The sequence below is a fragment of the Seriola aureovittata genome, chromosome 21 (assembly GCF_021018895.1).
Source record: "Seriola aureovittata isolate HTS-2021-v1 ecotype China chromosome 21, ASM2101889v1, whole genome shotgun sequence".
NCBI lineage: Eukaryota > Metazoa > Chordata > Actinopteri > Carangiformes > Carangidae > Seriola > Seriola aureovittata.
The window spans coordinates 17102335-17123823 of NC_079384.1; the positions used below are offsets into that span (position 1 = coordinate 17102335).

General features: G+C 43.3%; 2 protein-coding genes across 3 annotated transcripts in view; one reads left to right on the plus strand and one right to left on the minus strand.

The window, feature by feature from the left end:
- Positions 1–87: 87 nt before the first annotated feature.
- cdk5r1b (cyclin dependent kinase 5, regulatory subunit 1b (p35)) lies at positions 88–6147 on the plus strand. 2 transcript variants are annotated; one of them, XM_056366855.1, is made up of 2 exons: positions 88–472; positions 1728–6147. In XM_056366855.1, the coding sequence occupies exon 2, from the start codon at positions 1970–1972 to the stop codon at positions 2876–2878; it is 909 nt and encodes a 302-aa protein (XP_056222830.1). In that variant the 5' UTR covers positions 88–472; positions 1728–1969; the 3' UTR covers positions 2879–6147. The 2 variants fall into 2 exon arrangements, with proteins under 2 accessions (XP_056222830.1, XP_056222832.1); XM_056366857.1 differs by having other exon boundaries at positions 1731–6147.
- A 2032-nt stretch (positions 6148–8179) lies between these two features.
- myo1d (myosin 1D) overlaps positions 8180–21489 on the minus strand; it is a 105439-nt gene continuing 92129 nt past the window's right edge. Inside the window, exon 22 of the mRNA XM_056365819.1 lies at positions 8180–13209. Coding sequence (XP_056221794.1) covers positions 13053–13209 — 157 coding nt within the window. The 3' untranslated portion in view covers positions 8180–13052. The remainder of the gene's footprint in view (positions 13210–21489) is intronic.

Below are 21489 nucleotides of genomic sequence, written 5' to 3' on the forward strand. Positions count from 1 at the left end.
TTGGTGCAAACGATGTCATGAAGAAAAACATCCTTGGAGTTCATTGGGTTCAGTTTGCATGATCGCCTGCTGTGTGTGGCTATAGGCGGAGTTGTTTCCCAGCAGAGACAGCACCGCGCACAGAGCGCAGAGCGGCGCCCCACCACCGCCTTTGCGTCAACCATCCTCACACAGTCAGTGACACAACACAACATCAGCCCTCGCAGCATCCGCATCTCACGGCCAGGAGGACCAGGAGCACATCCTCATCTAAGCATCCATTCCACAACTGCCTACCATCGTCTGCGCACCAGGCGTGTTCATCCACCGCTTGCTTTTTTCTTTTTGCCTCGGCTCGGATTATTTTCTGTGTTGCATTTTTATTCTCCGAGATGGTTTCATGTTTTAATCGCGTTTTATAAGGAAAAACAGGCTCGAGACGCGGAGCATCATCTATACAGCGCAATTATTCTCTCATCAAGCTGGAGATCTGGTAAGTTTGATTTCATTTTGGAACTGAAAGTGTTGCACTTGAGGTCGCACAGATTCGTGGATTCATTATATTTGAAAACAGATGATGCGCAGCTACATCCAACTGGGAAAAATATGGCAATAAATTGAAATGAATTTGAGATATGAAGCTGTAAACAACCAAATTCGCCGACATGTTGTGAGATGTTAACGGATACAGGGAGAAAGGATGAGGATTTGCTTTCATTTTTAAGCCACCGCCTATTATGGCCAACATTTTCATTTCGACGCAGATGCTCAGTTTCAGCACCATGGAGAGCACCCGATGTACACAACTCCACCACATCATAGGAGAGAAAAAAATCCCAATAAATCCTTTAATTTTACTCCAGTGAAGTCACATGAAAAGCTGATGTTTTGGAATTTCCTCCAAAACTGATCAGTTAATCATCAGACTGATATCAGGGTGATGGAATGAGCGATCGAGCTGCTCGGATCCTGCGCAAGTGAGCAAAGTCGATCCATCGACTGGCTGTCTTTCACATGCACAGGCTGCAGCGAGGAGCGAAAAAAAAAAAACATTACGTGCACAGAAAAAATCATTTATCTCAGTATTTTAATGGAGGTGATTTACATGACATGACCTTGGCTTTGTGCTTTTAATCTGCTGAGTACTGAATACAACCGCTGCGACCTTCACCTGTTATTATGGTGTTTACGTTTCAGTCTTCCATTTTAGTGCGAGGGTGGCGCATGGCTCAGTGTGACTTGATGGCCATTGCCCATAAAATATGGATCTCTCATTGTAAAATGTTCATGAATTTATCATATAGGATCAACTTTCAATCAAATATACTGTCGATGGCTGATGTACAATCACTCATATTATTATGATTTCCCTGTGTGCATTATAATCTCCTGCAGATGAGCTGTAGCACATTTCACACCAAGCTGTTTTTAGTATTAGGATCATAGCCTGCTTATTGCATGTGCAGCAAAGCGGGAGATCTATACTCTATACTGAATTAATGAGTGTAAGCTATAGGCTGAACCATTCCACCACTTACTGAGTCAGATCAATACTGCTAATAAGGCTGAGGATCTGTCAGATAAACCACTCGTTCATGAGAACATCACAGACATGATGATTGTGATATTATCTGAATAATTAGATTTAATATCAGATCAACATTCTTTTTGCTTGTAAACAGGGATAAAATATAGCGAGGTGGCCCTTCACCAATTATTTTTCTGATTATTGATTTTTCTGTTTCCAGCAGTGGCCATCTGGAGACGCAGACAAAGAGCTGAAACACAACAGAGCCTGTTCCAGTCGAGGTGATCGTTATTCCCTCAGAGGACAATCTCCTTCCAGACTTTAGATGCCCAGCGGCAGCCTGTAGCCCGGGACTCCCAGCTCCCAGAAGCATTGAAGCACTGAGACCCTCAGGATCTCCCCTGGCAGACGCTCCTCTGACCCAGTGCGGCTGAAGCCCCTGGACGCCTCCCCGCAGTCACCATGGGAACCGTGCTGTCCTTGTCACCTAGCTACCGAAAGGCGGCTCTCTTTGAGGATGGACCGGCCACTGTGGGCCACTACACGGCCGTCCAGAACAGCAAGAACGCCAAAGACAAGAACCTGAAGCGCCACTCGCTCATCAACGTGCTGCCGTGGAAGCGGATTGTAGCGGTGTCAGCCAAGAAGAAAGGCTCCAAGAAGGTGCAGCCCAACGGCACCTACCAGAACAATGTCACCCACCTGAACAATGAAAACCTGAAGAAGTCGCAGTCCTGTGCTAACCTGTCCACCTTCACCCAGGACCAGAGCACTCCAGCTCTCACCAAGAGCTCCAACAACACAGCGTCCTCTGTCAAGAAGGCCCCCCTGACCAACTCCAATGTGGCCCCCGGGACCCCTAAGAGGGTGATCGTCCAGGCCTCCACCAGTGAGCTGCTGCGCTGCCTCGGGGAGTTTCTGTGCCGGCGTTGTTACCGGCTCAAACACCTGTCACCCACTGACCCAGTGCTGTGGCTGCGCAGCGTGGACCGCTCCCTGCTGCTGCAGGGCTGGCAGGACCAGGGCTTCATCACCCCCGCCAACGTGGTCTTTGTCTACATGCTGTGCCGCGACGTGGTCTCCTCCGAAGTGGCCACGGAGCACGAGCTGCAGGCCGTGCTGCTCACCTGCCTCTACCTGTCTTACTCCTACATGGGCAACGAGATCTCCTACCCGCTCAAGCCCTTCTTGGTGGAGAGCTCCAAGGAGACCTTCTGGGACCGCTGCCTGTCCATCATCAACCTGATGAGCGCCAAGATGCTCCAGATCAACTCCGACCCGCACTACTTCACTCAGGTCTTCGCCGACCTGAAGAACGAGAGCCAGAAGGAGGAGGAGAGGAGCCGCCTGCTCATCGGCCTGGACCGGTGAGGGGATGCTAGGGGGCGGGAGCAGAGGGGTCAGGGGAGGTGGGGCATACTCCAGTCTGGCATTTTGACAAGTTTGAACCGCATTTGTGATTCTATTTATTTATTTATTATTGTCAATCCTGCAGTTGGATTAGGCCAATCTGGAGGTGTTTGACATTTATAACAACTTTAATAAGGCTGATGACAGAATCCTCAGCTCTGGAGGGAGGCTTGCTTATTTTGACTGATGTGTGTATTATGTTTGAGGGATAACAGTTGCCATGGTCACCAAAAATGGGGCAGAAGAGCAGCTTTTTGCCTTTCACATCAGCAAAGGATGGGTTTCCTGTAAACCTGCGGATGAAGGCAATGATACATAAACAAACAAAAAAAAAAATGCCAGACTTGAGTAAATCCTTTGCTAACATACAGATATATATCTATATGAAATACTGAAAATCTAAAAAAAAACAAAACAAAAGACTAAAAAAGACAAAAAAAAAAAAAAAAACATTAGAAAAGGAAGCATACATCTACAGCATTGAATGTGGACAGGACTGAGGCCTCAGCAGCCGACCAGTGACCTTCTGACTGTTGTGATGTGCACTGCCTACTGCAGGAGGGTGAGGGCCATCGCCTGACTGACTGGCTTTCTTTATGAATCACGGATGAGCAGGCAATCCCCACCCCACCCAACCCTCACCCCCCCCCCTGCCTGCCCCGGCTGCAAACCCTGGCTCTTTTGGAATGCCAACACCTACGTCCCCAACATTCATATGGATACGATGGACACTGTTTGTTTTGGTTTTTCCTTTTGCTGCAATGCATATCTGGCCATCTGTGGAGAGAACAGCAGGGGCCATCGTTGCTAAATCCATATTTTAGTGGGTTTCTGTTTGCGGCTCTGCAACAGTAGGGGGGGGGGGGCGATTGGATGGACAATAAGCAAACATTGCATTGTGGGACTTTTGATAAAATAAAGACAACAAACCAGAGGACGTGTGGCCAATGCTGAGTGGTCATACTGTGTGTGTTCAGAAAGACCTACTTTATTTTCATCTAGAAAAAAAAAATAAAACAAGTTACTGGATGTTTTGCTCCCCAGAGGCTTACACCTATGGAGGCTTATTTATTGCTTTTCTGGAACAAGTTTTCTTTCATTTTTTTTTCTTTTTTTACTTAGAAATGTAATGTTTTGCACGTGTGCCATGCAATTTTACAGAGTTTCTGAGAGGAGCAGGAGCAATCTTCTTCTTTTTACTTGATTTATAAACCAACTGCATCTGCATTAGAGAATGCTGTGAACAAAGTGACACTAGTTTATTTAGCTATGCTTGCTAAAATAGGCTATTTGTTTACCAGGGAAATTGTTTTTGTACTTTTGTCGATAGGTTGTGTTGCAACCACTTTTGGAATGATGTTTGATTTTGTGCTTATGATTCAGCATAGAAAATGTTAAAACAGTGCCATATCGTTGATGGAAATCCCACAGGTCTGAGAACACTCTGAGACACGAATGACGGGGTGGATTTTCATCTACTAATAACTACTTACTGACACCTAATTTATTGCCATTTACGTATTTATTATTTAGGCACATTTAATGTAAAAGAAAGATCACGGAGAGAGACTTTGGAAAGGGAAAGACTGGGGGGAGTGGCTGGTCTAGAAGGTGTGCTTATCTTTGGTGGGAATGAAGATTGATCTGGTTTATGCAAATTAATGTCGCGGGGATTTATCAGTGAATATCCAATTCAAAAGCTCATAGATCAAAACCGATGTTAAATCTGACCATCACCAAAGTGACATCATCCAGGACACCTTGGCAGAACAACACAACACTTAAGACAATGCCCTGAAAACATCTGTTTTTTTGTCCTGCAACACTGGCCTGCATGAGGAGCTGACACATATCAGACAGAAAAAGCACACACATTTTTTTTTTCCAGGGGAGTAAATGATTTCAATGACGCCTGTTCACTATCACTGCGGAAAAGCACAGGTTACCTTTGAGGATCATCCATCAGCATCAGCTCTGTGTAAATCACATGATGAGCTGCACTGGAGGAGGTGAGGCGACCTCCATAGGAAAAATCACATTTTTAAGATTTTCAATCAGAGAATCCACAAGACTAAAACGACACGCTGCGGTGTGCAGTGGGAAGACCATGGCAACCAAAACAGAAAGCAAGAAGAGCAACTGAGACAGGCCTATGTATCTTTTTATTTCCACAGGAGAGAAGGTACTCCACTGTTGGTCGACAGCCACTGCAACTCCTCGCTGTCTCTGTAATGACTGCAATCACTGGAGAAGCTACAGTATTTCCACTCAGAGATGTTAGAGAAATGTATTTACTGGTTTTCACATCTCAACTTCATATAAAAAAAAAAAAAAATGTGTGCACTTCTTTCCTTTGCAGTGTTCTGAAAGTCTGTCTAAAGGAAAAGGCCTCTGTCATGTTTTGAAGTGGAGAATGAAAGGTCTCCGTGCTGCTGCTGCTGCTGCGTTTGTGGGAATCAGAGAGACGGCCACAACCTGTGGCTTCCTCTGCTGTGTGACTGTGGCCGACACACAGAGTTAGATCAGTGAGAGAGACGCTTCATTTAGAGAGTTTGTGCCGGCACAACAGGGACACACACACTTTGGATGTGCATCTGCTTCTGGCAGAAAGAAAAGCAGGGCATCGGGGTAAAGGGCCTCAAACAGAGACCACCGAATCTTTTTTTTTCTCTCTGTCCACCTGCCCCCCCCCTTCCCAACTCACTTGAAATGTGCCATTTTATTTTTTCTCCACTTTGCATCATTGAGTAGTTGTTTGAGAAAATACTTTCAAAAGCTGATAAAATATGAAAAAAGACTCAAGTGATAGTTAAAGATTTCTGTCAAAATTCTTTTCTGTATCTTGTTGCGTACTTTGTAGATAAAAAAAAATGAAACTGGTTAAAAACTTCAAAAAGAGAGGCATTCAATGACTGCATGTGTGTGTGAATGTGGGTGTGATTGTGTGCGTGAAAGGCAGCGTTTTATTTGTACAGATGAATGTGTGACATGTTGTTTTCTTATGGACACGGAGCATACACCAACCACACTGGAACTCGGACTTGGTTCACCGTCGGTGGGGTGAGGGAGGGGTGTCAATGCTGTTCAATAAAAATCTTTTTTTTTTTCTTTCTTTTTTTGAAAAAGACAAAAAAGCTGTTGCTGTAATTGAAACTTTTTTCAGTTAGTTTCTGCTTATTTTAATTTATTTTTGTACTGTGATGGAAAAATAAAATGCACTGATCGTTCAAGGCCGTCGCTTGTCTTTTTATGCCTCTTGACTCTCTGATGTGACGGTCTCTGGGTTTTACTGAGAAATACCTCAGTGGTGGTAATGAAGAAGTGAGACTTTCCCCACCCAGATTTATCCCTTGACTGGGAATCAAACTTGCTTTTCAATCAACTCTCTGTTTGCCTGGTTTTCACTGACTTGGATCAGAACCAAATTGTTTTTTTTAGGTAGAAAAATGTGGGTGTGAACGTCCAGTTCCACGTGACTGCAAAGTTTGTCTGGTTTGCTTTCTGCCTCCTTCTCCCACCCTCAGCTGTCACCAAACAGTGCTGATTAATGTTTTCTCTCTGATTGAAGGTGTCTGTGTGGCCACTTGCTCTAGTGCCTGGTCAAAGGTCAAACATCCTTATACAGCACGTTGCCTCTGCTGGCACAGGTCTGAGACCAGTTGACTGAAATCAAGTCGATTTTATTTATAGAAGGCCAAGACCACAAATCATGTTCCAGAATACGACACCTGCTATCCTTAGAGCCTCTTTTTGGAAAGAGAGAAACTCCAAAGACCCCAGACGAAAACGTCTACAGGGACAAAATGGTGATGTTCATATATACAGTGGTGATCCTAGATTCTGGGGGTGCCAAGGCAAAATCGAAATCCATCAAAGAAACCCTCCCTTAATACAGACTAATGCTACAATTCACAGATGTCCCCTAAATGCAGGCTATGAATAGATACTACAATTTGCATGCTCTGTAAATGTTTCAAATGCGGGCTATAGGTAGACACTACAATTTGCAGATGTTCCCTGAATGCTTCATATGCAGGCAATTGGTAGACACTAGCTACAGCACACATCATCATAGGCCTCACTTTTGGGTTTATGGGGGCATCAGCAGTGAACTGTACAGTGTCTTTATGGGAGGTTTAATGTTTATAATTGTCATTGCACAATGTGCCAATATAAGGGGCCATCAGGAGCCCCTTTTCTCCTCGGGGGCTCCAAGCATTTTCCTGGTTTGCCTCTTCTGATGGTGCGCCTCTGAATATATATAGATAGTAATGTCATGTAGATTGTAGACAGAACAGCCAATACATTTTTGTCTGAAGTACCTCCACAGGCCGGTCAGCTAAGTTAAAACAGTGCTTCTCAAAGTGGGGTCACCCAGGGGTCGTTGGGGGTGGGGGTGGGCTACCACTGAGTTAAAGTACCTCCATCAACACCACACCATTCCACTCATCATGTTTCAAATGTGTTGATTTGAATTGATTTAAAAGAGGATGTTAGTTAACATGATTGATTATGTTAAAGCGGGTATTGTTACAGTGATGTTTATGTAAAATCAAGACATAATTATCTTTGAACTCTCTGTGATTGGGCCTTGGAACTTTTTCAATAGATGTGGTTTGCATTTCTCCAACTAACACTTATGGGTGGTAGAAGATAAAGGTGTCAGCCAATCTTCATTTTCCCTCCAAACACAAACACATGGATCATTATTTTAAAAATCGAATCATGTCAGTCAAATCTTCCCATGTCCATGTGCATCTGGTTGGGAGTCAGTGCTGAAACTCCACATCTACTAAAAGGCCTCTCACATGGATTAGTCTGGGTCAGTTCACTCCTGCATATCACTCTCTGTCCATTAATTCCCATTTATTCAGCCAGCAGGTCAGTCGGTCCAGTCTTACTTAGTCACTGTCCTTGTGGGAAAAAAAAGGTCATCCCACTCTCTGCAGCGGACAGTCATCCATCAACCAGTGGATTATCAACCCCTGCTGACGTAGCTGGCCACGGTTGACACGGGGGCAGTGGGAAGCGGCGTTGTCATGCCGACTACAGGGGTTTTAGCCGTCCCAACGTCACCCGGTGAAACAGCTGTTAGTGGGTGGATTACCGTCGAGCTCTACCCGCATATCACCACATCACATATTAGACACTATACGACTGTCCTCGGGAAACATTTGAGTCAACACAACATCAGTCTCTTACAACCACCACACACACACACACACACACGCACACTATAATATCAACACCAGCTTACAGATATTGAAGCAAATAAATTTATTAATAAGGTGATTAATGAAATAGTTTTTCATTATGGAACATCATAATGCATCATCTGCATTTATACAGAATACATTTGCTACAACAGTTCCCTTTAGACTTGGTCTGGATATTATAGTATATCTATGGTATGTAATAGTGAATTATTAAACAAATATGCAAAATATAAACTTAATATAAAATTAGGCACATACTGAATGAACGGTGCATACATACAGATTTCGCTTAAAGCCACAGAATAAATTATAGAAAATGGAATTTGTTACCCTTTGGCTAACATGGACGGGTCTCGTGTCAAATACATGAAAAACAGTGAAACAGTGAAAACTGGAGGAATGTACATGTTAAACACTCAACACAGAGAACAGTGAAGGGAAGAACACAATGGCACAAGTCACCTACTGGTAATATTCATATTTCTAATTCCTTCATGCCTGTTTATAAAGGGGGTAATTAGATCAAGCCTGTGGTTTTTACATCTGCGGAAAAGCTGATAATCAATTACATGATAAAGTGATCACTGCTGAGAACATTAAAGCACAAATCTGATGATGCTCTACATTTCTCTTACTGTCAACAAAACCAAAAATACATTCATCCTAGTAACGCGTATCCAAAGCCTGATACAGATTAGTTGTAGTTTATTTTAAAAACCAATCTGTCCTGTTGCACCAAATGTGTATCAATACGCTGCTGAAAATAGTCCCAAACAAATGCACTATTTCCTCCTGTTTGAGCAGCGTTTACTAAAAAGTACAGTGCCCAGCTATTTTAGAAAACTGCCCTCACTTATTAAAAAATACAAGTCTATACTCCTGACCTGTTCCCACTGATTTCTGTCTTCAGCAGGAACCAGTGGAGCCACACACAGGTCAAGATGTCAACTAGGGCATTTGTAGCATTTGTAGATGTAGAGCATTTTGGTCTGTTCATGGGAATCTGTTTAAATCAACAAAAGGTATGACACCATCCTTATATTTTATTAGGATATAGATCTACTCCTGGTTAACATACTGAGCTTTGTCTTATTTTTTCTCTGCTGTGTGATACTCCTTTTGTTTGACTTGCCTTGTTGCTGGTGTACTTTCTCTTTCCATTTCCATGCCTCCTGGGCACAGGACGGCTGAAGGAAAACAAAAAACAAAAAAAACAAAAAAACAAAAACAGGAAAACCTTCACTGCCCTGCAGGACGGTACAGTCAGCCCAGCTGGGCGAGGAGCCAAGTGATTTGACAGGGGAAGGGAAGTGGAAAAGGAGGGAGGGAGGGAGTGAGGGAGGGAGGAAAAAGAAAGCAGAGGGAGTAGAGAAGGAGAGGAGGCCAAGTGAGGCTTTGTTCACCAACCCCCCTTCGCCTTGAGAAAGCGAAGAGAGAAGCGCTGAAGTGAGAAGTGACACGGAGTCCATCCTAATGATAATCGGTGAATAGCCGAGCAGAGGGGAGAGGAAGAGCCCTGTGGGAGATTACCATGCTGAGGGATATGGAGAGCTGTGGTGTTATAGTCCACACACACACACACGCACACGCACACACATACACACTCATCACAGGCAGTCACTGCACCTAAGCTGCATTCAAAACTGTCTATTAACGCTCCCGATGTCACTTCCTTAATCCGCACTATGAATGCACCAATTTCCCCAAACAACTCCTTCCTGCTGCTTATCACACACCAGGACGAGGTCATCCGCCACAGAGCCGCGAGGTAGAATGGAGATTTGCCTCTTCAAAGGACAGGGGTGCTCGCAAACTAATTAAGATAAACGACTTGTTCAGACAACAATTAGAGGGCCACTGTGCTACTGTGTCTATGGTGACCGCTAACAAGTTTTCCTTCCTGTGGAAGTGAAGTCGACAAGAGCGCCCCCCAGTCTCCTCAACTAGGCCAGACACCGAGGGAGCGTGGATTCATAACCTTGGGCAGTCGATCCTCTGCCCACAGTCAGTGCTCTTTACTCAGTCTTCACACAGAGACAACAAAGATATGTGTCTGTGGGTAGAGAGACGAAGCAGTGTTGGTTCTCTCATCCTATGAACTGGTAACAGTTACTCTCACGTCACCATGACGACCTCAATATCAAGCTAACAAAATCATCCCATCCATCCATGTGTCAGTTCCTTCCATATTCAGCAATGAGGAAGTTCTATAATATAATATAATATAATATAATAATAATAATAATAATATAATTCTTATACAGGGGTAAAAATTAATTTGCCATTCTTGAGCTTTCGACCATATGCCATGATCTTCATTAGTAGATAAGAATCGTCATGAAACTGTAGATGGTAAAATGATTGTTATTTTTTTTCTGAGCAGCAAGTGCTTCTTGTCCATGTTGGCTTCAAAGCTGAGATTCAAAGTTAATCCCTGCCTTAACCTCCTCTGTTGGACTAACTGCACAAAAGAGCACTGGTTTGCTGATAGTTGTGAAAAAGACATCCATAGTATAAGTTGGCCTTTGCAATAAACTTTGTGAGCATATTATCCTGTTAGCCACTGAGCTAATGAGCTCATTAACTGACAGCTTGTTTTCTCACTTACAGTTAGCAAGCTTGCTAGCTCAGAGAGCTTTCCCCCCCTTCATTCACCGATTAAAATGGTGAACAACACCGAGAACAAAATTCCCCGGACAACCATCGCAGCTAATTAGTGCCAAATCTTACATTTTAAACCTCATGTTCCCAGCAGGCAAACATGTTAGCGGTTAGCTCACTGAGCCCTACATCCCTGTCACCAAGCCTCTAGAAACACAATCATTCATTCATAAAAAAGTGTGGATGAATTCCGCTGTGTTATCTTTGGTGTGATCAGGTTTTTAAAATGTTACAACTCCATTTTCCGATGAAGCTCATGTAACACGACCGACAGCTCCAGTACGGCTACTAAATGTAGTGACTGTTTTCTTAACTTGCTGTTTCCAAGGTCAAGAATTAGCAACAAAAGCACATTTCCATAACAGATAGCCTCTCTTTGCCTTCCGTCCTCAATCTGCGGATGTTCTGTTAATATCAAACACGCAGTATAAATCTTCATCTCGTGAGCTTCTGTTCTACAATGGCTGGACGAAGAACATATCGTAACGTGCCAACACCAGAGAGAAAACCAACAGCTTGTGAGAACAGAACGAACCAAACTCTGAGTGTTCAGTGCTGATGATGTGATCAGTGCAATTTGGCTCCAGAGAAGTGAAGGGAAATTAGCAAGATCAGATGAGAAACACGTCTCCTAACAGTCTAGCGTTCATACAAAAGAAGTCATTCCCATCATTAGACAGGGAGGTAAAGTAAAGTAGGACAGCAGTCTGATTGCAGACTTCACACCCCTCTGCCTCCACTCCTTCACCGTGGCCACTAGCCAGGCTCTCAGTCTCCTGAGCCAAGAGGAGGAGAGCGAAAAGAGCTAATCAACACACACACACACATACAAAGTACACACACTTCCCACACACACACACACACACACACACACACACACACACACACACACTCTCTCTCTCTCTCTCTCTCACTCCCTCTGATGAAGGGGATATTTGTCAAGTGGAAGACTCTTCCACAGGACTAAGGACCACTACAAGGCATTAGGCTATTCACTTAACACAAAGACAGCAAATGAGACTATGTTCAGGGGCTGGAGTTCACATGGGATTATACAGTACTGGCCAGCAACACTCTGTTGCTAAGCTAAAGCATTAAATCTAACACTTGAAGAGAATATGAACTAAAAAGACCTCCTGGAAAAAAGTAATGTTTTCGTTATCATCTACAGTATTATTCAGTAATCATTATAACCCTCTGTACACTAAACGCAGTATAGGTGCTGTGCATACACATATTAATGGTCGTATGTTGCTCAGATAGAGTATATTCTAACTTTAATACATAAGCAGTATACGAGTGTTATAAAAGTAGAGACGTTGCAGTAGAGAGTATAAGACGCAGGATTTAAATTATTTGATTTTAGCATTTCGTACGAAGCAGGCTGCCAAGTTCAGGATATGCTCAACACATCCTGTGACTAACAAACTAACGATGAATTTGATTTGGAGTTTGTGCATCAGATGCTGCCTGAACCACTGAATCACATGTTCTCACTCGCTGTTCTGTTCCTGTATGTGATTGTAAACATAATGAACTAGTCTTCAATTAAAGTTCATTTAACATTACTATTCCTTAGAATATATCCACAACTAGTGTTTCAAAGCAGATAATCAAAGCTGACTAAGTATCTGAAAAATATAAATATAATTTTTTTGGGGGGGGTTTCACTTTTTGATCTGGCTCCCACACAGGAAGCTGCAGGGATTATAAATTCCTGCAAAGCCTTTGGATTTTTTCTTTTTTCCTATTATGCAACATCAGTGGTTCTGCGAACAGTTGCCGCATAATCTCTTCTCACCTTAACTCACAATAATCAATCCACAATAAACTAAATATTGCACAAAGCAAATCATTTGAAATTTGGATTTTAAAAAGAAAAAAAAAAAAACACCACTTTGGTGAATCATCTTGTAGTGCATATTTTTGTTAAACCTGTTAAGCTAATAACGTTTTGCATGTAGGTGTATTGTGCATTTCCTTTTCACTGTAGCATTGCATAGAAATCTACAAAACAGGTCAAATTTGGCATGGCTTTGCAATGTGAGGATTTAATTATCTGAATCCTCCTACAGAGCTGCTATCCACAATGTCACGTTATCAGCAGTTCTGCAAAAAAACCCAAAACAAAACAAAAAACAAACAAAAAAAGAACGAGAAGTGAATCATCATCATCGTCATCATAATCATCACCATCCCGGCCTGGTTTGAAATCAGCTGTCACTGTTCTTTTCTTTTTTGTTTTCTTTCAGCCTGGTTTAGTTGCCGGGAACAGCCAGGATGTAACCAGATCGGCTCTTGGTGAAGTCCGGATGCGACTGGTTGATCTTGGGCTCGACGATGACCGTGCACTTCCTCCCGTTCATGCTGCACTGGATGGGACTCACGATGTTCACCTGCAGCTTTCTCTTCTCACTGCAGGGAGGACATAAAAGATAGAAGAAGATTTATGGTATCATCTAGGTTCAGTCATACATTTACTCATATTACAGTCTTAACATAAAGGCAACGCAACCTCAGTGGAATTCACATTACATTCAATCATAGCCTAATTCACAGGAATAATAAATGCAGATCCATTAGTGACCTGTGTGTGAGTGTCTGTGTGTCTGTGTGTGTGTGTGTGTGAGAAAGAGAAGATGTATGAGAGGCTGTTGAGGTCATAAATCATACGCACTCTCATACACAGCATCATAATCTCAGAAAAATCCCACTACTGTACCGTAAACACCCTCACATGCTCCGTCATGCTAAGGGCCATAAATCTCACTTGCTCATTATTCCCTTTGCAGGAGTATTGTGGGAGCGAAAACTATTGTGCGTGAGAACGATATTGCCCAAAGAATAATTACACTGTGAAATAGAGGACTGACGTAGAGAAATTATACTGTGCATGAGAGAAAATAGTAATGTGTGTTATTGAAGAAGAATTTTCAAAGAGTCTGTTGAGATCTGTAATCATTTTGTGTTGGCCAATTTAATGTAGCTAGAACCTGAGAATGGTTATTGGGCTGCACTTATACAGAGCTTTTCTAGTCTTATCGACCACTCAAAGAGCTCCTGACTACAAGACGCATTCACCTATACACACACATTCATACAGCGCTTTCTTTCTCTCATAGTCTCACAGACACAGACACAGACACAGACACACACACACACACACTGACGGAACAGCCATCAGAGGCAATTTGAGGTTCAGTATCTTACCCAACACACCTCGCCACGCAGACCGGAGGAGCCGGGGATCGAACCATCGACTGTCCGATTAGTGGAACGACCTGCTCTTCGTCCTGAGCCTCACCGAAGACGGTGAGCAGCTTATATTAAAGGCCCTGCACACCCTCACAGGTGTTTTCAATTGCTCCAGTTGATTAGACCTATAGCCTATGCTGTGGTGTCACCAAACTCTGTGAACTAATAATGATGGCTGTGCGCCAGCAGCAAGGGTGGGGAAACACGCCTGCACGAGACGGCAAGTATGACACTATCAGCTGATAATCAAACAACACATAGTTGAGATGCTGCAGCAAACTTTACTTTCATCTTTTAACAGCTTTCAAGTGTCGGCAGAGACACTTTGTATTTGGATTCAGCCAATACAAGCCAGGTGAAATATGTGCTCTTCCGTCTGTATTGCTTATTCGCTGCACAGAGCCATCGGTTCAAGTCAGTATAAGCAGTCTATGGACAAGCACAATGGGGTTTGGAGAACATCTAATGACAACAGTGTGAACTGCAGCAACACTAACAGGAGAGCGAGGGAGACGTCAGTCAAACACTGCACCTACACAGTCTTCAGAAGAGTCTAATCAGGCACCATGAGTGAAAACACCTGTGTAGGTAGACGACGGTTGTGTAGAGACTTTATATGTTTCAAATAGTGTAGAAAAGGCTATAAAACTATAACATTAAAAAGCTTATATTAATGAATGATTTAACTCTAAGTCACATTATGGGATCAGCTGCTCATTTCACCAGACGACACTGTAAAAACACACAGTCTACTCATGATCCCCTGGGCAGAGAGCTTTGGACAGAGGCTAGTTGTTTCTTCCAGTCTTGGTGCTAAAATAAGCTAAGCTAGGCTAAGCTAAGCTAACGGTCTGCAGGCTGTAGCTTCATATTTATCCTACGAGAGTAAGACTGGGTATCAATCGTCTCATCTTCCCCTCAGCAAGAAAGCAAATACCAGTGAGCGTGTCTCCCAAAATGTGGAACTGAGCAGTTTCTGGTTTACAGACAGAACCAAGTAAGAAGCTGCTCAGTGGCACAGTTAGAAACGTTTAAATAAAGCCATGATGAGTTTCGGGACACTTCCTGTCTTACATATACCATCACGGGAATATAACATGAGAGTATATTTGAGTATGACGAAGAGTATGATGCATGAGGATGAATAGGGCATGAATGTGCATGTCAGAATGTAGCCTATAGGAGTGTGTGTGTGGGAGAGAATAATAGCGTCAGTGCAGGATTATGATGCTGTACATCTTAGAAATCCTTTCACACAGGAGAGATTGTGTGTGCGCGTGCGTGTGTGTGTGTTTAGGCGCACAGACTAAGAAAATGAAGATGAATAAAAGAGAAGAAATCAGGCAGGAGTGCTGTTGTAGAAATGATCCATATGATGCTGCTGGGCTGGAGCGCAGCAGCGGATTGGCTTTTAGTGCCTGTCACATCTAGTTAGGCCTCTTCTGGGTGAACGGGTGCTTTGCTTCGTTTGCTCTTAAACAAGATCGATGACGGGAATCAAAGAGTGAGAGGGAAAAGTCATAAATTGAGAGGCTGCTTTTCACAGAGAGAGAGAGAGCGAGAGCGAGAGAGAGAGAGAGAGAGAGAGAGAGAGGGAAATGTAACATAGTCCAAATGGGAGGAGGAATGAGACGATGACTGTGTGATAATCAGCTGAGGAGGGGAGAGGGGGGTGAGAGGAAGATGTAATGTAAATGTAAAGGGGCTCAGAGAGGAGGGGTGGTGACAGGAAGCTAAAAGCGTGATAAACACACATGCATCTCTGTTCAGTCAAGTGCTCGTCGTGACACACTTTCTCTCTGGCACAGTTACTGATGGCGGCTGCCTGTGTCGTTTGTAAACAAATCCATTATCCGCGAATTACCGCTGCATTCACACAAAAGCCGCCGATCTGCGTCCCCTCAGATCTAAACTTGGGAAATGAGTCGCGAACCCGTTAACACCGACTTGTTGCGCAACAACAATAATAAGTCATAAACAAGGAGCGAGAGGCTTCTGCTGCCCACGCTGCACTCCTCTGCAGAGTGAGCGCAGCCCTGTATCACAGCTTATGCAGAAAGGAGAAGGGTAGGGTAGCGCTGATGCTGGTTTCCATGGCAACCCCCGGGAACTGAACTTCCCCCATCTGTCATGGCTGCCAGCCAGCCAATGCTACTGTGTGTGTATTTATGTGTGTGAGTGTGTGCTTGTGTTGTGATATGTCTCTCTTTCTCTGTCAGTCTCTCATCCCGTTACTTCGCCGTCTCACTGAAAATGCCACAGGGGATGCTGCGCTGCGCTCCTCGTGAAGGGCAAACAGGGTTACACACACACACACACACACACACACACACACACACACACACACACACACACACACACACACAAACAGCTTCCACTGAGACCGGTGTCAAAGACCTGTTTGGTACACCAAACAGGTCTTTGACACCTTTCTCTTCCATCAGTGCTGAACCTTGCTTCTGAATAAACACTCTCTTGTTCCAATAAAGTCCGACACAACATCTCTGAATAGAAAATCATGATCACTTGAGTCTTAAGGTCACCGCCTGACCTTTCCAATCAGGAGTTGGCCCTAGCCAGCCAGAGCCCCGAGGGCAGACTTAGTCCTTCATTGGATGGCCTCTCCAACTGGAAAATCAATTCTTTCCTTTTCCCTACCCACTGCCCCCCTTTCCCCTTTGTGTGTTTTTGTCCTTCATGCCATGTGAGTCCAAGTTCACTTGCTCCCAAAAGTACCTCCTCTTTATTTGGCAGGATGGAGGATAGGAGGAGAAGGGAAAGAGGAGGAAGAGAGTGAAGCAAGAAAAAAAGGAAGTGGGTGAAACAGAAGTGGAAATAAAAGTTGAGGCCAAAGGGAAGACTTTAAGTGTAGTGGAAAGCAAAACAAGAGGGTAGAATATGCAAAAAGTAAAAAAAAAAAGAGAAGGGGGTGCTGAAAGGTATCGGGTGAAGACAGAGGGGAAGAGAAGTAGGAGAGGACGCTCCAGGCTATTTTTGGGTCGAGGAGCCAGGATTACCTCCAGTCTGTGAAGCCATCCAGTCCCACTTCTGAGTCATCTCCTCTAATAGTGTACCTGGCTCTCCCCCAAACTCTCTGCTGCTGAAAAATATATGAGCGCTGCAGGTGGAGGAGAGAGGAGGAGGGACACTCTAGAGCGCTGACTCGCTGTAAAGACTCAGGACTTTGAGGAGGTGATCAAAGTTGGATCTTCCCTAGCTTCTAACGATGACAGAGCCATTTTATAATAAATGAAAAAATAAAATCACAGCACGTAAAAGCAGCGAGCGGAGGAGCTTAAACACTGACAGTGATGCTTAAGTCACTGAGCTGTTACTGAAGAGAGAGAAACATGGAACATCATCATGGATTTAATCTGTTTTCCTCTTCAAACAGGAAATCAGTGTCTAAATTTCTCTGTCTGATGATTTGAAATGTCGTTTCTATTCTTGGCGTAATCTTGTTTTAATCAATTATCACAGAGACAAACGTAGGAGGCAAATATCTGCATCAGTGGGAAGTGAAGAAACTGAGCGCAGAAAATGCAAAATGAGATACCAGTGAAGTTCAGCTTCTGTGCCAGGAGTGTGCAGGAAAGCTAATATTACTGAAGGAAGGGACATGCGCACTCACAACATATATATATAAATTCAAACACACTGCAGGTTGGTGCAGGAGATGAACCCATATGGTGAAGCTGTCAGAGACTCAGCACTGATCTCCTCCTCACACACAGCTCTGACCAAATGATGCCACTTTGTTTTTATTTAACCCCCCCCCCCCAAAAAAAAACAACCTACAGTCTCCTCACATCAATATTTCATGTTTGTGAGACCACGTTGTGATCAAGAGAGAGAATGCAGGGGGTGAGCAGTAAATACATGTATGTGCTATATCCTGACAGTGTGTGTGTGTGTGCGTGTGTGAAGGTCAGGCACCATGGGGCAGGACAGGGGAGGCGCACCCTGCAGACAGAACCATGCTGATGATTTTTCAAGGCTTTTGTCCAGACTCCTTGTGCACATTGCAGCAGCATCTCCACATATTCTTGATTCACTCGCGGCCCATTTCATTTACAAGATGAATGTGCTTCAAATCAATTCAGAGAGCATCAAGGATTTGAATAAAAAGTAAAGGTACATTTTGTGAAGTTTATGAAGCACGTACTGTAGATTTCTCCACGTTGTCCACAGAATGGAAAATACTGCAGGGACAAATATTAAGAGGCTATTTCATGCTTAGAAAAGTCTCTTCTATTTCAGGTCCTGAAGTGTGATTAATACATTAATGGCCAGCTATTTTTCACCCTTATCATTTATACATTTTAAACACATCATAATGTAAATGTCTTGTGTTATATACAGTTTATATTTACATTTATATTCTTACATCGCCTTCACATTATGTGTGATGGGAGGCAGTGATGGGAAACTGAGCTCAGGACAATGGTTTGATTGTAGAGTTGGTGGTTGGTCAGACACTTCCAGCTTTAATTAACACAGATCAGATTTTTCACAACAATCTGAACAGGAGTTGGATTTGATAATGTGGGTAATTACACAAACTGTAAGTACAAGTGCAGCAACTGACTGACTGACGGATGTTCAGGTATTAGGCTAGAGATGGGTAAGTTTAGGTTTATCATATCTTACTTTATTTAAATGCAAATCTGGTTTCCGTTTTTCTACTCAGAGACAAAATGTTCATGTTTTACAAACTGAGACATTAAAAGTAGAGAGAGGATGGAGAGGAGCAATTGTTTCACAAGTCCACATTTCTGTGTTTCCCTCCTCCTGCGCAGCCACCCACTCAACTACATGGATTTGCATTTAACACCAGACCTGACACAGCATCTCTTCCTCTCACTGTCACACTCTTCCTCTGTCTCACATGGCTGCATCGCACGATCTCACGTGCTGCATGTGTGCCACATTCACACCGGAGAGGAGACGGAAAAGATGTACACACAGAGCATGGAGGTGCTCAAACACACAAGACACACACACACACAGACACCTGCACCAGACATGAAAATAATCCTGGAAGCTGGAGTAGCTCTTTTTTTCCTGGGAGATGATCAGAAATAGAGAAAGTGTGATATGAGGCGGCCTCACCAGTCTGGTTGGAGGGAAGTGGAATGGCCTTATCTGCCCCAGTTTGAAGTGTCTGGGGTTTGGACTGGTTCAAAATGTGAAAACTGCCTAAGAGGCTTTCTGAGTGCAGCTCTTTAATTAGCATCTCAGTGCCCAAGTTGTACAGTTTTACTCCTACTGCAACTGCAGATGTGCTGGATGAATAAAAGAGAAAATGCAGAGCCTCTCAGAACTGAGCAGTTTCTATTATCATATTATCATTATGTTCTTACACCATACGTAACATTAGCACTATTTATTTTTCCTTTGCTCATCCAAACACACACATACCCTCTACTTAATCTAATCTTATATCTACTCCCTGACTCTTATCACATACACCATCACAACCACTTTATGTTATCATCTGTATGTTTATCTTATTCATCTTCTATGTCAGCTTGCATGTTTCTGTTTTTTATCCTATGTCGCACTATTTCACCGATAAAAAAAACAAAAAAAACAAACTGAACTGAACTGATGAAGCAGCGAGGTGGGAGATACTGTAGCTGCAGTGTGATACAGATGCTTAAGATCAGCATCAAGAGGAGGCTGGATTAACATTATATCAGTGAAAGTCAGATTTAACAAGTCAGAACTGTAGATCAGATTTCTGCCCTCTTGTCCTCTGAAATTACAACTTGTTTTTTTCCCAAACTTTTCACTCTTTTCTCCTCAATAATTTGCATCACATCTTCACCACTTCTCGGAGGACAAAAGGCATCTTATTTGGTGTTGCAGTGCTTCTCAAGTACGGAGAATAAAATGTTTAGAGGCAAAGAAAAGCCCTAAAGACCAGATCAAATGCAGCAAATATCCTGTCTTGGGCTATTTCAGCAGGTTTATTGCATCAAATATAATAAGGCAGTCTCTTGGTTGAGGTAATTACTAAGCAGAGAAAGTACAGCAAGTCCGGGTGTGGATATCTCCTTTTATGTCATTCTTTTTTCTCTTTTCCTCTTCTCAGCTGTTATCTTTTCTTCCTGCTCCAGACAAAGCAGCTGTACTCACAACAGGAGAGATTACTAAGTAGGTCATTTAAAAAAACGGGGTAAAAATGCACCGGCAGCAAAAAGAAATGCTATTGATTAAAATGTGTATGGAGGGGAAAAGAATTAAACAACGAAAGCAAGGGAGGAAGAAGAAGGAGGTCAGTGTTCAGTATACACGGAGAAGTGGAGTTCAGGGGTGAAGCTGCCAAAGCGAAGGCTCGCATCAAAGCGGTGCAGTGGCTGAGCATCAGTCCTGCTCCAGGCCTCTGCACAAGACCAACAAAGAAAAGAGAGATCATTAGCTGTGGAAAAGTGGGAAATGGGTTTACACTGTGAACCGACTTGTCCATCCAAATCTCAAAGACGTGAGATCCTCTTCATGTACCAATGCGCTGCAGAACCGTAGCACACATTTGCCTTTACAACTAGTCTGAGAACTGGTCTCCGAAAACTCCCATGAGGCTCCATTTCAAGTTTGATCATACATGAGGAGTGAACACAAGCTGAAAGCACTCCACCTTGTTAATATGCTAAGCTAGTATTCTGCGTCTTTATGCACAGTAAGCGAGATCAGGGATGCTGCAGTGCTGCAGGAACAGAGGCGCTGACTATCAAGGGCCCCAGAGGGCCCCTGAAGTGTCTAGAATAAAATGATTTTTCTGATCCACAAGTGTGAAATGATAAATATTTTATACATTTATTTCCCAGTCCTCTGGTTTGTGGCTGAAAACAAATACTGGAGCTTTAAAAAAAAAGAAAAAGTGATTCAGCAGCTGATGAAAACAAGAACAAGCAGCAGCTCACACTGTCTCAATTTTTTTTTTATCTCCTCCTCACACACAAAGACTTCACATTGATTCTGAACACATGACAGCTCAATAGTTATCAGTAGACAAAGATATTTTTCCTGCATTTAAAGGAGCATTCCAGTCATTTTTATTGCCTTTCCTTAGTCAGAAGTGATGCAGCAGAAGCCTGAAAAGGCTCGACATTACGTCCCCAGTACGGGTGAAGCACTTCCCATAATAATGCAGATATCATGCAGTGACAGGATCTTGCCTTCGTCCCTCCCTGCCTGACAAATGCCTGCGTCTTTCAAACTCATCTTGCAGCACAGGCTTCCTGTTAAAAGCTGAGACAATTAACGCCAATTTGTCAGACTTGACTGAGCTCATTCAAAGCCACAGAAGACTTTATACAACTGTGTTCACAGGCTGTGTAGAACTAGTAAACTGACTTTGTGAAACTGCTCCCATTGGGGGAAATGACTAGTATCAATGAATCATGTACAAAGTGGTTAAACAGTGTATTCTAAAAC

Excerpts from the sequence above, each read along its gene's own strand:
- cdk5r1b (XM_056366855.1), top strand. The coding sequence starts at position 1,970 with ATGGGAACCGTGCTGTCCTTGTCACCTAGCTACCGAAAGGCGGCTCTC.